Source organism: Silene latifolia, unplaced genomic scaffold (assembly GCF_048544455.1).
Source record: "Silene latifolia isolate original U9 population unplaced genomic scaffold, ASM4854445v1 scaffold_79, whole genome shotgun sequence".
In the NCBI taxonomy this organism is placed as follows: Eukaryota; Viridiplantae; Streptophyta; class Magnoliopsida; order Caryophyllales; family Caryophyllaceae; genus Silene; species Silene latifolia.
The window spans coordinates 1,879,087-1,897,069 of NW_027413701.1; the positions used below are offsets into that span (position 1 = coordinate 1,879,087).

General features: G+C 38.3%; 1 protein-coding gene across 1 annotated transcript; it reads right to left on the reverse strand.

Annotated features, from left to right (window-relative positions):
- Nucleotides 1-6,302: 6,302 nt before the first annotated feature.
- Nucleotides 6,303-8,977, reverse strand: LOC141640451 (putative F-box/LRR-repeat protein At3g58880). Its single transcript, XM_074449256.1, has 3 exons — nt 8,880-8,977; nt 6,911-8,134; nt 6,303-6,809 (listed from the first exon to the last, which is right to left on the reverse strand). The coding sequence occupies exon 2, from the start codon at nt 8,114-8,116 to the stop codon at nt 7,097-7,099; it is 1,020 nt and encodes a 339-aa protein (XP_074305357.1). The 5' UTR covers nt 8,117-8,134; nt 8,880-8,977; the 3' UTR covers nt 6,303-6,809; nt 6,911-7,096.
- Nucleotides 8,978-17,983: the final 9,006 nt, after the last annotated feature.

Below are 17,983 nucleotides of genomic sequence, written 5' to 3' on the forward strand. Positions count from 1 at the left end.
GGACCCTAGGCTTTCCTTATTGCTTAAATCTTTATTTCATTACTTGTTTATTTAGTTTAGTAATCTTAGTTAGTTTAATTTAGTTAATTAGTTTAATATCAATCAATCTCATGATCCGCGTTGCTAGCTTGTAATCTAAGACAAAACTAGTACTCAAACTTGATCTCCTTGTGGTTCGACCTCGACTACCCTTACTAGTTGAGTTAAATTGTTTGATCGGGTACGACGACCTCTACCCCGTTATCAAAATGGCGCCGTTGCCGGGGAGATCAACGGATTGATATTAGTTTAGTCTTAGATTTGTTAGACTATGTATTTTGTTACTTGTTACTTGTGATACGATGGCTAGTTTTCATTTTCCCCAATTTGAGCATGAGCCGTTTTATTGTTATTTTGATAGGCTTGGTGAATATGTTGGTCAATTTGATAATTGTTTTGAAACATGGGAACTTTGCCTTGTTGTGTATTATGGCATGAACCAAGAGACTTGGACCATAGTGAACTATATGTGTGGTGGGCAATTCATTGATACAAATTATTTGGAGAATTGGGAACTTTTTAGAAGGTTGGCTAATGACACATACCAATGGGATTTGAATACCCCGCCTCCTAAATCTAACCTTGAGATCATGATGGAACAATTCATTGAAACAACAAACCAATACATCGACACTCTTACTCATAGTTCAAGTGATTTGGAAAATGTTAGTGATGTCTTGAGTGATAATGATAATGGTTTTGTAGAGTCTTGTGAATTTGTTCCTAATGATAATGTGATTGTGTCTCTTGATTCTCCCACCTTTGAACATGAATTGAATGAATCTTCAATGTCTTTGTTGGAAAATGATAACATGTTTAATGGTGATAATTTTGTGGAGTCTTATGTGCTTTCTCATGATGATAATATGTCACCTCTTGATGATATTATTGTGCTTAATGAGTCCTCTCCTTTGGTCCAAGATGTGGTTGAGCAATTTGACAAGTGTGAGCTTGAGACTATGTTGTCTCACGATAATTATGAGTTGAGTGACTCGAGTGATACACTTGTTATGGATGTTGTTGAGCAATTTGGCATATGTGAGTATGAGAGCATGTCCTTTGAGGTAGACCATGAGATGGAGGAGTTGAGTAAAGAGTGTTTTGAGGAGAGTGGTACTTTCAACGAGTCTTGGGAAAAAGAGAGTCTAAACATGTTTGATGATAGTCTTGAGGTGAAGTGGGATGATGATATTGTGGATATTGTTTCTTTCGGAGAACCCACCTTTGAGAGATTTTTCCAAGAACCCTCGGTGTCTATCCTTTTTATTGAGGTTGATTCTCTTATTCCCATTGATTTTCTTCCTCTTGACTTTCTTACCCCATCTTACGAGCTTATGATTGAGGAGTGTGATAATATTTCCGAAAAGGTTGTTATGGCTCCTTATTTAGCTCTTGAGGGTTGCTTGAATGAGAAATTTGAGGATAAGGAGAAGGATGAAGTGAAGGGCAAGGAGACTAGTGAAGTCTCCAATGTTGTTGATTGCCCAAGTGGTTTGGAGTTTGATCACCCTCCTCCCACAAGGGAGGACATGTTTTACACCATTGAATTTGAAAGTGAGGTGGAGAATGATCAAACTCTAGATGAAAGGAGGAAGCTTAAAGATGTGAGCTTAAATGATGATGGGAAGGCGATGAGTGGCATTGCCCATAGATTTTGGGATCCCGGATAGTTTTGGGACCAAGCTTAGGTTTGGCGGTTTCCTTTAAACCACGCTTCTTGGGAGGCAACCCAAGCTTTTTATGCATTCTTTTTCCTTTTGATAAATTTTTCTAAAAATCCAAAAACATGTTCTTTTCTTTGAAAAAAAAAAAAAATTGAAAAACCAAAAACATGCATTTAATTTCAATTTCCTCCACACATTTGTTTCTTTTTGAAACACGGCAAATAAATAAGTGTGGGGAGGAAATTCTATTATTTAAAAATACAAAAACATGTCTTTTATTTTTCTTTTTTCTTCCCTACATTTCGTTCCATCGAGGACGATGTAAATTTTAAGTGTGGGGAGGAAAATATCCATCTTGTGTATATTGTTTATATTCGTACATATATTTACTTGTAAATTTGAGGAAATTTCAAAAATTGCCTAAAAATTAAAAAATTTCAAAATTTTCAAAATTTTCAAAATTTTTGCATTGTTTATATTATATATATTGCATTTGTCCTAACTATTTTGATAGGCAACACATGAATCATCGGAGAAGACGCTTGGTAAAATTCTTCCAATCCTTTCTCCTTTATCCTTCCTTTTCTTTTTGTATATATAAGCATGGAGGAGGACGGGATATTTGATGTGGGTGTTCCTTTTGGGAACCGTTTTGGATATGTGTGTGTTGTTGGTGTGCTGTTAGGACTAGATATTGTATGCATTTAGACTAGACATGTATATATGTGTTCACTCTTGCATTCACATAGCTTGTTCATATGTGTAGTTTGCATCCATACACGTTGCATTTCGTTTGTAAAAATTTGCATGAGTCTAAATGTGGAGGGCGTATGTTGCCAATGATGATAATTTGTTTTGCCCATGTCATTTCCCTCTTGATAGCTCGTACCTCTTGATGACACATGTTAGGGTTTTTGCTTGCAAAAACCCGGAAGTCTAGCTTAACAATCAAGTTGCGACCACCTTGTGAGACCGTATTAGGCCCGAGACTTGACCTAGGCTTGACATAGCTACTAAAATGTGAGGATAGAGCCTCCATATGGCCGGCCCATCAAACCGGTCCCGTTTAGGTTATGAGAGTAGTTCTCCTTACGTGGTATGTCATGTCAAAACGCATAAGTATGGTGCTCATTCCTTACCGTAGAAGTGTCGGTGTGCATATTGAGACAATTTTGTTCAAATAAAGTAACCTCACTATAGCCAAATAAGCTTTTGTTATGCCCTTGAGTCAATTGTTTCCTTTTGTTAACCCATTTTGAGCCTAAGCCTTATCATTTCTATTGCCAACAAAATAACTACATCCCATAAACAACTCACCTTGGTTTAGTAGTTCGTCATTGTGGTTCTTTTGTGGAGTATATTTGGGTTGAAATTTTGACTCTCCTTGAGGTGTATGATCTTAATGCCACATGAGTGAAATGTAAATTTTGGCTACTTTTGTTTAATAAGAGGTGAACAAGTCGTGAAAAATACAAGAAACAAAATCAAATAGAAAAGAAAAAAAATGAAGAAGAAAAACAAATAGAAAAGGAGAAAAATGAAATGAAAAACAAAAAGAAAAGAATGTATATTTTGTGCCAAATAAAGGGTTGGTAATTTGCAAACTGAGCTTGTTTTGAAGAGTATTGAATAATTTTTGAAAATTGCAATCTTGCCATATTTTGTGGAAGAATTCATTTGCATGGGTAGAGTTTAGTGGATTGGTTAGATGTGGCGACTACTCGATCTTTAGCCCCACATTTCCTAAAAACAGGTGTTTGCACCAACCCCTTTTCACCGAACCCAAGCCCCATTTCAACCCGATTGTCTCTTGTATGTGCATCATTTGGCATTTCTCTTGCGGATATTGGATGGAGTACCATATTAGATTGCGGGCATGCTTCGCAAGTCGAGTTTAGGAGAGTGATTTTGGCTACATTTCGTCACAAAAACCACCCCGTTCTTTCATTTGAGTGACTAGTGAAACCCGTGAGAGTCGGTCTTTGGTCTCCTTTGGTCAAAGGTTTGATATGGAGTCGAATCTTGTGTGTGTCGTGTCATTCTTGGGAGTATAGCGAAGTGCTTCCCCTTTCCCGCCTAGAATTTGTTTCTTAGGCACTCTGTGTCGTCAATGTTGGCTACTTGAGCTAGAGTTAGGGGATAGACACCTTGGTGAGACCTTGAGATGGCATCCTCCACTAATGACTCTCTTTGTTCGGTTTTTTAAAGCAAAACGGCCGCTTAGATGAGGAAAGCGGCTTTGACTTTTTGTGATGCATCTTATGTGCTATTTCATGCTTAAATATTTAGATGTGTCAAAATTTTCCGCAAGCCCCCACTTGCCTTGCAACGGAGCACATACCTCATTGTGTTTCGTTGTGAGTTGAAGGGACGGAGAAGGCCCGTTAATTGTCTTTCATCGGATATTAGTAATTTAGCTAGTCCATTTATATTAAGGGTCTTAGTTTAATTAATGAGCTTACTCGAGGACGAGTAAGGGATAAGTGTGGGGAGATTTGATAACACTTTATTTTACTCGTTTTTTACCTCACATTTTATTTCTTATTTAGTCAAATTAGTACCCTAATTAGTGATTATTCACTCATTTCGGAATAAAATAGGATATTAGCTAATCTTATCATAGTTGTTATCTATTTATATTATATGTCGGATTTTGGTACTTCCCTCGTATATTTTATTTGTGTAGGTGTTGAACTCGAATGAAAACCGAGTAACACTAATGGGTCAAGACCGAGAGTGAAAGAAAAGCAAATGAAGCCGTTAAGTGGAATTCCAATGATGATTAGTTGTGGGTGTGGCTTGTTGATTTGGGCCGAAAACATGGGTCTTTTGCTATATCCATGTCTCCACTTGTCCAGGCATTCTTACCAACGAATGAGAAGCAAAGCCCAAGTTTTTGTCCTCTTGCATTCACATGAAAACGAGAAAAGAGGGGTCCGCAGAGAGCCATTCATTTTTCTTGTTCTTGGTTTTCAATGGGCACTGCGTCTTTGGCTAGACAGAGAAGTCGAAAGGCAGGAAAAAGAGAAAAAAAAGTAGGGTAGTAGTCAAAAAATAAATCCATTTTATTCTTCATTTATTCACATCTCATAATTAATTTAGGGCAGAAATTAGTGTTAAATGAGTTCAAGTTTCAATCTTTTGTAATCCTATTTGAAGATCTATGTTCATTTTCCCATTTAATGCAAGTTTGGTATCATTTCTTCTCCCCCTTTCTCTTATTATTATTTAATTATTGTTATGTATTTAATTAGTTTAACTACTTTAATTAGTCCAAGATTTAGTCTTTATTAGTCTTACCTTGTTTAATGTTAGTTTACTCATGTTTATTAGTCATTAAATTTGATTAAAGTCTCAATCTTTATTGTTCTATTGTTCTTAGCACCATGTTTAGTATAATTAAAAATGTAATTAATGTTAGATTAGTAATGAGTAGTGAGTAGTATTTTTACTAGGGTTTGATTAATCCCTAACATGCCAAGTTTACATAATTAAATCCCATTTTGACTAGTTGTTGGGTAATTAGTTTGGGTTAATTAAAGGATTTGACTTGTAATGTTTTATTTGGGATTGTCGTTGACTTTTGACCCTTGACCGTCAACGGGAGTTGGCTAGGTTGGGAGTCGGCTCACCTCACTTAAACTAGTTGCCAACTCGAGTTGAACCCGGGAGGGAGAACTTGAGGAGGGTGCCTTTAATTTTCGGTTTGAAATCGACCCTTGGGAGAGGGAGTGGGATGACCGGGAATCTATCGTAGTCTTAATGACCTTGACCAATATTTGAGTTGGGGAAATCAAGTCATGAGCCCGGGAGGGAGTTGAGTCGATACTACTAGTGTCCTATTATGAGCCCGGGAGGGAGTTAATAGGCGAATTAGAGGCGTTTTCCCCTTGACTATTACCCTAACGATTAATTAACGGGATTTATGATGGTAGATGGGCATGTTAGTGGATAAATCGGACCCTAGGCTTTCCTTATTGCTTAAATCTTTATTTCATTACTTGTTTATTTAGTTTAGTAATCTTAGTTAGTTTAATTTAGTTAATTAGTTTAATATCAATCAATCTCATGATCCGCGTTGCTAGCTTGTAATCTAAGACAAAACTAGTACTCAAACTTGATCTCCTTGTGGTTCGACCTCGACTACCCTTACTAGTTGAGTTAAATTGTTTGATCGGGTACGACGACCTCTACCCCGTTATCAGCCATGTTCTTGATTTAGTTTACAATACAAATATACAATTGAATTAGACATGAATTTGACCCTATCCTAACAACCAAAGCGTCTTGCTTGTGACGGGCTAATTCCGTCACAAGCTGAAAACCTCTCACAAAAAGGGAGAGGGGATAAGGTGGGGCACCTCAAATGTGCTCCCCCACTCACCTTTCATGGGTATTTTGTGAGAGGAAACGGTATCCGTCACAAGCGTGTGACGGATATCGCCGTCTTCAATGAGAATTTGTGCCTAACAAAATAGTGCGAAAGAGTGGACCGGTTTTAACCTTTGGTAATGAGTATCACTCATTAGCGACACCAAAGTTGAATTGGTGAATACAGAATGTGAGCCAAAGTAGCATCAAATTAGGTTCACCAAAATGTAAACATGAAACAGCTCATAATCTCCATTTAGTACCACAGTTCTAAAAAAACACACAAAATTCAAAAACATCATATCCAAAATCACCACAATCAAAACTAATGAAATCAATCAGTACCTCGAAATCCACTACATCCATCAAACCGGTGTTTACTAAGATATAACAAAGTCACAATTGGGGACTAATGACATAGAAACGATATTCATAGTGTTGTTACTCTAAAAGTAAGTTCGATAAAACAATCTCCTAAAGCCCTCGGAAGCAAAAACAGATCTGCATTAAAGCACGGTTGGTCTCTTTAAGAAATCTGCATTTTCTTGCATGTTTACATTTTTCAAAATATTTGACGGGACTTAGAGAAATGTAAACGACCTATTTGAATGGAGGCCGTAATAAACATACGTGCCCACAAAGGCAATCCACTTTGATCAGTTTGACAGGACATGAATCAGGGATCTCGGGTATAACTGGACATGACATTGGATCACAGTAGAGACAATCATCGTCCTGAAAAACGAATACATGAAGAGAAACATTAGTGCATAAAAACGCTCATTAATTACATAAATTAGGTTACTTAGTATACTTGATTGACTATTGATACTAACCCAATGCAAGTATATAGTTTCTAGTTGAGGAGATTTTTCAAGCAAGCCTGTCACATATCTCCAATCGTCATAAGGACAGTGCTGACCCCCAGAAATGTTTAATTTCGAAAGTTTATGAAAATCAGGCATTTCCTCGAGGTCGGCTTCCATAAGAAGAATCTATACCATGAGTCCATGATCAAGATGTTAGAAATGAGGCAAGGAAATATGTAGGAAAACAAATAACATTATTATCCTTATATATATATATAACTCAATTGAGTCCGATGAGAAACATAAACTTGTGGCTTTACAGGCAGTGGCATTTAGAAGTTCAAGTTCATAATCGAGTGAATCCTCACAATAATCATCTTTACAGTGGTCGAACCGTAACTCTGCCGTGACAAGACTGCACGAGTTGTTCCATGAAGGAATGATTTTCACACCAGTACTGCAACTGTAAGATAAATGCGCCAGATTAGGAGCGTCAAACACAAACAACCCTTTCTCAAAACAGCAGTTGTCTATTGTTAAAATTTTCAGTAGACTACTTGAAATGATAGCATGACCTTCAGTATCACATTTGGAAGAATTGAGATTAAATTCTTCAAGCAATTTGCAGCCAGAAAACAATCTTTTAATTGAATCGTAGTCGAAAAAATCGACATTCTCCAGATGAAGGATCTTCAATTTTGGCAAGAAGGTTGGTAAACGAAGCTTGATTTCACACCCGTTAACTCTCAATTCCAATCTCACTAGTGTTTCACACATCACGAGGTTATTGGGAAGCAAATATCCCTTCTCTACACTAACTTGATAATGAAGATCCTGAACTCCCTTCTGTACAGCAGTACTAACCCATCGATTGTAATCCGAATTATCATAGCTGGTTCGACAGATTAAGCGAAATTTATTGATAGGTAAGGTTTTGTGCAACTCCAAAACTTTATCAACAAATGCCTTAAAACTTATCTTCCGAGCTGCTTCTATTTCCTTGCATTCTTTTGTACTACCAAAGCACGGTTCATCTTCAAAAGAAAGGCATGTCGTCAATGTAAAAAGGTAACGCCATCTCGTTGATAGAACACTTGTGATCACAGCACATTTTGTTGGTAGAAATGAAAGTATGTGACCAAGGAGTTCATTAGGTAATGTGCTGATCCTATCCAAACAATTCCCGCTTCCTTGGTCTTCTACATGTTTGCCAAGTTTCATAGATGACCCCATGTTCTTTTAGGACTCTACCTGAAAATCAATGCAGGCACAACAGAAAATAAGTCAATGCTCGTACATATTCTTTAAAAAAACAGGAGATAGACCAGACCAGACCAGACCAGACCAGACCGGCCCGGTCCAATCCAGTCTATACAAGAAGCATTACGACATAGGAACAATATATTTTCAAACGTCTTCTAAGGCCGGGTCTGGCTTACAATTAGTCTTGCTATAGACGGGTATATCCGTCTATTTTTTTTTTTTTTTTTTTGACAGCATATATCCGTCTATTAAATACAATGAAAGTGGTGGTGACATTTTTTTGCCCGTCTTTCATTATAAACGGATAGTGTCCCACTTGTTGTTTGTCCTATTAGAAAAGTGGTATTGTATTTGGCCCGTCTTTCATTATAGACGGATAATGTCCGTCTATAACGAGAATTTGTGATTGATTGTTTTCCTGCTTAAGGCGTTGGGAATGTTAAGAGCGCCGGCCTAAGCCGCTACATCTACGGAGGCGATTGAGTAGTGCTCGCTCAAACCTATGTTAATCCATCGCGTGGTCACATAGTCCAAATCAAAAACCGACTCAATTCTTTTGTCAAAAGTTCTAATGATCAACAATACAGAGGTCATATAAATAATTAAATTTCAGGGGAATCAAAATCTTATTATCAAAATAAATTGACATTAACGGCAAAACCCCAAACAATATAATTCAATTATTAAAAAAACCAGAATAAACTAAATTAAAATTTAGGAGAAATTAGTGTACCTTAATCCTTGTTGAGTGAAGACTGTATGTGAAACTATTAGGATATTAGGCTAGGCCCATTAGGGTTACAAGATATGGCGGCTATCGTCTAGGGTTTATGTGTGACTTACACGTAATTTGTTATTGATAATAATGTGTGACTTACATGATTATGGCAAAGGTATTTATAATACCTCTCAACTTAGAATCTTAACCCTAATTTGGCTAACCCTAATAGTAGCCGGACCTAGTATAGGCCCAATCTCCTAATAGAAACCCTTGTTCGTTCTTATGTGAGAGACTGTATAGAGTATATCAAAAGTCTTCTTTAGTGTTCTTACCAAAAGTAGGGGCTACTTAAAAACAAGTCCAATTAGGGGTTGTTTGGTTCGCGCGTGGGTATGGATTTGGAATTAGGAATTATATTCGAGTGGTATGGGTTTGGAACTTGATTCCCCATACCATGTGTTTGTTTCAATTTTGGGTGGAATGAGATCGAATTTCATCAAAGTTAAAAAAATCTAAAATACAACATTAAAAATAATTATTTTTGATACTAAAAAATCATGAAAATGAAGAGCTAATTAAATAAATGTAAAAAAAATTTCATTTAAAATGTTCCACTTAAGTTTTTTTCATATTTTTTGATTTTATTACTTGATACCCATGGGTATCAATCTCATACCCACCTCCCCCTTGGGTATGAGAAACCCATACCTCATGGGTTTGAGGTATGGGTATGAAACCTCTATTTTTGCCAAACAAACACTTGGTATGGGTTTTACTTATTCCAAACCCATACCTCATACCTTTATGAGTTGAACCAAACACCCCCTTATTTCGAGGTCATTTTGTGTACGGGTTATTCGGATTTGCAAGGATTAGGGCTAAGTCATGTCGGCTTGTCTGGTTATTTTCGGGACAACTATTTTCAAGTTATTTATATATAAAAATCATTTTTCTAATAATAAATATTCGGGTCGGGTTATACTAGGTCATTCATTCGGGTACGGGAGGTAGATCTGGCAAATGGGACAACCAGGTCGGGTTTGGGTTGATCAAGTTTGGGATGGAAGACTTCGGGTCGGGCCATATTATTTCAGGTTTCGGATCAACTATTATCAAGTTTTTATAGATAATAATTAGTTTGCAACAATACACACATTTCACATTTGGGTCGGGTTTGTAACATTCCGTTCGATGTTTATGAGTGTCTTGATATTGGTTTTTCTAGTGGATAATATGTTTGTGAAACGGAGCTAGTGGCATTTGTGGATGGTAGTTGGTAATGTATGGAGTTAGTGTTGAGAGAGGCTATAATGTGGTGGATACGATATCGTGAGTCATGTTGTGGAGGTAGACATAGTTGGTGGAGTTGGCGTTAAGAGTTCATGTTTTATAGATTGGGGTTTCGTTTTGAGTTCTTAGTTGCGTTGTTGTGTCTTGGTCGAGTTTGTATGTTTGTTTTAAGTATGGGTTGAACTTCGGGGACGAAGTTCTTTTTAAAGAGGAAAGACTGTAATACTACGGTTTTATGAGTCTCTGGGTACTCTATCGAGTGGGCCTTACTCTGTCGAGTAAGGGTGTTTTGATTTAAGAAACAGTATTCTGCCTGTAGGGTAATCGATCGAGTAGCCTGGGTACTCGATCGAGTAAGTGGCACTCGATCGAGTACGTTAGTTACTCGATCGAGTAAGTGTGTTTTACGGGTTTGTTTTGACGGGTTTTGTTACTAATGCGGGATTAATATAAAAAGGTTCCGCCACTTTTCTTAAACACTTTTATCATCCTAAAACCTTTCTAGAGAAGATTGAAAGTTACGTTCTTCGCATTCATCGCATTAATGGCAAATCCCAAGGCTTGGTTGGTCGGATCATCTTATTCTTTATATCGTTGCGATCGTCGTGTCGAGGGTAAGTTCCTTGTATCATTTATATTGGGTTTCGTTGAGTTTCTTTAAAACCCTAATTGGGTAACTTGGGGGTTTTGGGAGTATTGTTGATGATTGTATTGTGATTGTATGATTGTATGTTTGATAGGAAGTGATTTCAGTGAAGGGCGATGTTGGTTAGCTGATTGTGACCGTCTGTGGATTGCTGTTCCAGGTAGGGTTTCTCTACTCGGTATTAATTACATGATTTGTGGTGATTGTGCTGTGTTAGTGATTGTTGATTGATTCAGACGGTTGGTGATTTGATTATGATTGTTGTTAAAGTATAATGTTGGTATTGTGACGGTTGTTGAATATTATCGTTGTTGATTGTTGGTGATTGTATCTGTCTGTGATCTTCGGGGTGCGTCCCTGGCTGAGTGGAGTTACTTGCGGGAGTGGCTTCACGCCCTTGATTCGCCTCCTGTGGAACCCGCCATAAGAGGGATGTGCACATTAAGGACGGAACATGGGGTTTATCGCTCGATGAGATGAGCGGGGCTTAGGTGGGAACGACTGCGGTCCCCCACTGGCGGTGTGGAGTACCTGTTGCGATGGGTACTCTGGCAGGGCTATACACTTTAGTGTGTAGTCAGTTGTGTGGAGATTGATGATGGAGACTGGGGATTGATGTGTTGATTGGGCTGCTTGGTATTTGTAACACCCCCATACTCCAAGTGCCTTACCAGGACCACTCAGGTATAAGGATGCCACCATCTCGGTTACCCGAGGTATGATAATCATAAGACAATGAAGAAACATACTTAATTAAATAAGTTTAAGTGATTACATTACAAAACCAACTGAAGCAAAATACAACTGTTCTCAAACTATAAACCAACTGAAAGGAACTGTCCTAACAAACACAGCGGAAGACTAAAGACTCTGATATGTGATGACTCCATCCCCAGCTAGATCCCACGCGTATCCAAGATATACCTGTCAAGCAACTGCTCACCACCCCCGAATGGATCACCACAGTTTTTAAAACATTTAAACGGGGTCAGTACTAATCACACAACTCAATATACATCAACAATAAGATAAACAGACAGCTGAGCTGTCACACACACACACACACACACACACCACCAACCAATTCCCATCATCTCAATCGACCGTCCACTTTGGACCACCCGCCGATGGGGACCGCACTGCCGTTCCCACCTAAGCCCCGCTCATCGTACGAGCGATAACCCTGTCCCATTAATGTGCACATCCCCTCCCGTGGCGGGTTCCACGGAGGGCGAAACTAGGGCGTGAAGCCACTCCCGCAAGTGACTCCACTCAGCCGAGAACGCATCTCGAGAACCATCAACAACCAATCACAATCACAATCACAATCACAATCATCATATCAAACAACTAATTACAGCACATCACCAATATCCCATTATGGGACTAATACTGAGTAGGAAATCCTACCTGGAAAGCACAACACGCAGACGGTATCTACAGCTGTATCAAAACGGCTCCTCTACGAATTCTCCTCCTATCATACAGCACATAAAGACTACACATCACAAACTACACACCAAAACCCCCAATTCCTAAATTAGGGTTTAACCAATCTTAACAAAACATTATAAAAACTATATTAAAAGCTTACCCTCGACGCAAGGAATCCAACGACACGAAAAACGACAAGAACCGACCGTCTGAACTCCGGGAATTGCTAAGAATGCGATTAGGAAGATGAAGTGGCTGCTTTCTCTCTTAAACGGGGTTTTAGGTTTTGTAAAAGTGAATTAAAACAATGACGAATATGTTTAAATACCTTAATCGCATAATTAACAAAACCCGAGAAAACTTCCCCGTAAAACCGGAAACTCGATCGAGTACTCAAGGTACTCGATCGAGTACCCCCTCACTCGATCGAGTACCCCAGCTACTCGATCGAGTACCCAACAGGTCAGAAACTATTTTATTTCGCAACTTGCCCTTACTCGACAGAGTAAGGGCTACTCGATAGAGTACCCCAAGACTTATAAATACGGAGTATTACAGTCTTCCCTCCTTAAAAAGAACTTCGTCCCCGAAGTTCAACCCATACATAAAAACAAACATACTAACTCGATCAAGACGCAACAACGTGACTAAGAACTCAAAACAAAACTCCAACCCAAACATGAACTCGTAACACCAACTCCACTAACTATTCCTACCTCCACAACATGGCTCACGATATCGTATCAACTCCATTATATCTCTCTCAACACTAACTCCATACCCTACCAAAATACTCATAACATCAAACGGAATGTTACATTCTACCACCATTAAAAGGAACTTCGTCCTCGAAGTTTACTCATACACATAACCTCATCATCCAACTGTCAACACTAGTGAAATATTCTCACACTCCTAAACATCACGCTACTACAAGCACGGTCATGACCTTTAATAAAATTAACCACAACACGAATCAACCTTTTATTCGACATCAAGACTCCAACTTCCAGATATATTACCATATGCACACCCATCAACATCTCTTTTATCACATCCTACACCTCTTAAGATAAATGTTACGTCCTCGTAACTCACTAATACTAAATCCTAGATACATCTCATTACCCTCTTTACCACCACATGTGCAAGATAACCGTTTATAAACCAAACACTCACCATTCTTATATTCAAGGCTCCCATACATAAACATTTCTCATTCCTCAACTCATTCGGCATAGCACCTAACCTATACCATAAACTCGTAGCAAAGTCACCATACTAACTCTCCATTATTACTGCAAAACAACATACCCTTCTATGTAAAGCACCTACCTCCCAAACGCATAACTCGCGATCCCCACTCGTTACGTACACGCACACTAGATCCTCAAGTTCTTTCTTCCATTACCGCAAAACTCATACACAACTTAACATGTCACTAATTCCCAATACCCTACACTCACTGTCTCAACAAAAGATTATGAACCACCTGCATCTTTCGGGTCATTACCACACATGTTCTACGACTCACTTGCCATTACCATGTCTACTGAAACCTTAACTAGACCAAGATCATAATTATTGTAACAACCTCTCACAACCGTGTCCCATTAACAGAATGTCACTATACCATGACAACAACGAAAACATATACAACTCTCTTTATATTAAACTCTACCCTCCTTCTCAAATTGAAACTTGTAAGAAACATTAGCAAACAAAACAATAGTCTATTTGTCCAAATGAAACGCACAGAAACAACAACAAATAAAACAACAATCTATGTATGACTGGTATGTACTTTCGAAACTCGAATCATAATCATCCCACCTACTCCACCACAACCGGTGACGGCATCACTACACCGCCACCAACAGCCACACCGCAGTGCGAAAATACCCGCATCACAATACTAAATAACGTGCCCGGATCACCACCCGAGGCACCACAACCACATCGATAGACATCACAGCTACATACAATTCTCACTAACACTGACTCAAAATAACTTCTCAGACAAGAAAACTTATTCAAATCCACTTTACCAATTCAAAAAGCAACATATTATATGAATTAAACAGATAACCTCATGAATATCATCCCCTTACCATATCACAGATTAACATGTATCGTGAATATATACAAACATAACTAGTCATGCCAAAACAGTCAAACTATTTCCTTTTAAAACATCATTCCATCACGCTATCGTATCCCACATGTATTACCGAACATTCAGATAACAACTTTATAATTATCATATCATACCACTTCTTGTGAGGTCAGAACCTCACACAAACATTTATATATAACATAGACCCATAATCACATCCAACCAGTCAATCCTGATCACGTAAGTTACCACTCAACATAGGCTACCTGTCGCCCGAGCTTAACTCGTATACACCTCATAACATATTCTCCCTTTCGCATATCCATCATCCTCTGCCAAATGTAGCCACACCATTAATACTCAACTACTAACAACCGCCTCATATAACCACATCTTATACTCTTTCATAACCATACTTATCAATCTTGTCCCTACAAAATCAAGCTCTTTTGAATTGCTACCCTCTTAATATACCATCACTTCTTAACCATTAGTCATAAACCATAACACCACCACTGTTCGGACATCAAACCTCTTTTACTCATCTCTAAACATCACGATTTCTTTCTTATCTTTGGTTAACATTCCAAATAACTATCCTCAAATTCACCAATCAAAATTACATCAACATCATTCCCAATACTATCTTACTCGCATTTTCATCTAACCCTCCACCAATTATCGATTATCGTGCAAATTCTCCACTAACTTCTTACTCCCTTAATTCCTCGAAATTCATGATTAATCACGTTGTCCTGAAATTTCTGTACAATTGTTAACTTACTTATTCTTTATAGTATCGTACATCCCGATGATTCCTTACTTTTATATCACATAACTCCGGTGAATATTTTTTTTTTTTTTTTTCAGCTTACTTTTATCCTTCTTTTCTCTTCATACTCAACAATTCCATTTAATATCTCAACTCCTATTACTGCTACCTAACCCCTTTAGTGCTCCAATTACCTTCTCATCGCTCCAAAACTCAAATCTCCCTATTTCATGTCTATATCATCTCATTCTTTCTTACCTTGGATCCTTTCTCATCACTCCACCCACTCACACTTGTCACTAATTTGTCCATAAAAATCAACGTTTAATGTTCAAACCATTACATCTCCCTTTTTACATCTCTAGAAATCAAAATTCTTTTTATATCGTTAATCGTCCAATGAAATCACACATTAGTTTCGTCTCTCGATAACACAAATTTCCAAACTCAGTCACTATCTGCAAATCCACCTCGCGACATGTCTCCATTAAGTTCACTATATACCACTCTTCTCAATTCCTCTAAAATGACCTTTCATTACATATATTCTTACTCAACACTATTCCTAACCATCTCCCTCCATAATTCGTTATACATCTCAGATTGTTACGATCCGCATCCTTTCTTTCAATCTTTTCATTCTCACGTTCCATATACTCACATCATCCCCTGCCCACATTCACTTACTTTTACGTTACCCAACACACACTCATATCACTCATCTTATTTCATCTCAGAAAACATGCTCTATGTTTCAATTAAGCCATAACAATCTTCCTTTTCTTTTTCCATTATCTATCACAACACATATATCCCATGTCCTCCCACCAAATTCCTACTCACCACAGGCGTCACTCACTTCACCATAAGATTGGGTAACTTACGTATCAAGACCAACATACATGTAAAACAATGCGTAAAGAAGCAATATAACAACTTTGAATTAAACAAAATATGCAACGAATTCAAAAGATAAGCATATGACCCAAAACAAGGGTCACTAGATCGAGTACAGGCCACTCGATCGAGTAGGTCAAGATCAGAAGCACGTAAAACAAATCACCAGGGCTACTCGATCGAGTAACTAACGTACTCGATCGAGTGCCCCCTTACTCGATCGAGTACCGAGGATACTCGATCGAGTACCCCAATTCTCAGCACTGTCCAGTTTTCGTAAAACAGTCATAACTCACTCATTTCTTGGTCGTTTTGGGCGTGTGACCTATCGTTAGAATCGTAAAAGGACAAGCTATCACCTCCAATTGGAATCACATCAAAATCATTTATGAATCTCAAGTTATAACAGTTTAAAGACAACCTCTTTATAATCGAAAAACACAACTACTTGATTTTACTTCCAAATAACTTAAACAACAACCAAGCAAACAAAACCAGTCCAAAACTCATAAAACCAGTATTCATAATCATATGTTACTATTTTCAAAAGCCAAACAACAACATTCATCATGCACATAACTTATCTAATTTGCCAATTATGACTTACCCACATGTTTTTATTCTATCACTTTTCGTAAACAAAATCACAAATACATTACATCAAGTCCCCTATTCACATGTCACTACCACGATGATTCATCTTTTCCACTAATTCATCCATCATACCACATATTTATCCACCATATTCGTTCAACATATTCACTCAAAGACATGTTCAATTCACACTCCCAACCTTCTGTACTTTTACTCAACACGACAACAACAACATGTAGACTTACACATCGCTTTATATATATATATAGACAAAACACTTTTCCCTTACATAACTATAACATGCCAAATTACATGTATCAATCATTATACTTTCATGCTTTACAATCCACCAACATATAATTCACGTCATCATCATCAATTCATGCAACATACTACTACATAGATACACACAAAGACACAATATGCACATAACGATCCCGACACTTATCCCATGGTGACCGGTTCAAAATTGTAGGGCGAGTTCGCGACTTTAGGACGTCTCCCAAGTCTTTGCATTAGCTCCTACAACCTTTACCCCGGGTTCATTTTAATTGACTCCCTATGTTCATTAAGTTCATTGGTTACAGGTTTCAGGATCGTCGCTCTGATACCATTTGTAACACCCCCATACTCCAAGTGCCTTACCAGGACCACTCAGGTATAAGGATGCCACCATCTCGGTTACCCGAGTTATGATAATCATAAGACAATGAAGAAACATACTTAATTAAATAAGTTTAAGTGATTACATTACAAAACCAACTGAAGCAAAATACAACTGTTCTCAAACTATAAACCAACTGAAAGGAACTGTCCTAACAAACACAGCGGAAGACTAAAGACTCTGATATGTGATGACTCCATCCCCAGCTAGATCCCACGCGTATCCAAGATATACCTGTCAAGCAACTGCTCACCACCCCCGAATGGATCACCACAGTTTTTAAAACATTTAAACGGGGTCAGTACTAATCACACAACTCAATATACATCAACAATAAGATAAACAGACAGCTGAGCTGTCACACACACACACACACACACACACACCACCAACCAATTCCCATCATCTCAATACTGACTGTCCACTGGACCAGCCCTGCCAGTGGGGGACCGCAGCCGTTCCCACCTAAGCCCCGCTCATCGTACGAGCGATAACCCTGTCCCATTAATGTGCACATCCCCTCCCGTGGCGGGTTCCACGGAGGGCGAAACTAGGGCGTGAAGCCACTCCCGCAAGTGACTCCACTCAGCCGAGAACGCATCTCGAGAACCATCAACAACCAATCACAATCACAATCACAATCACAATCATCATATCAAACAACTAATTACAGCACATCACCAATATCCCATTATGGGACTAA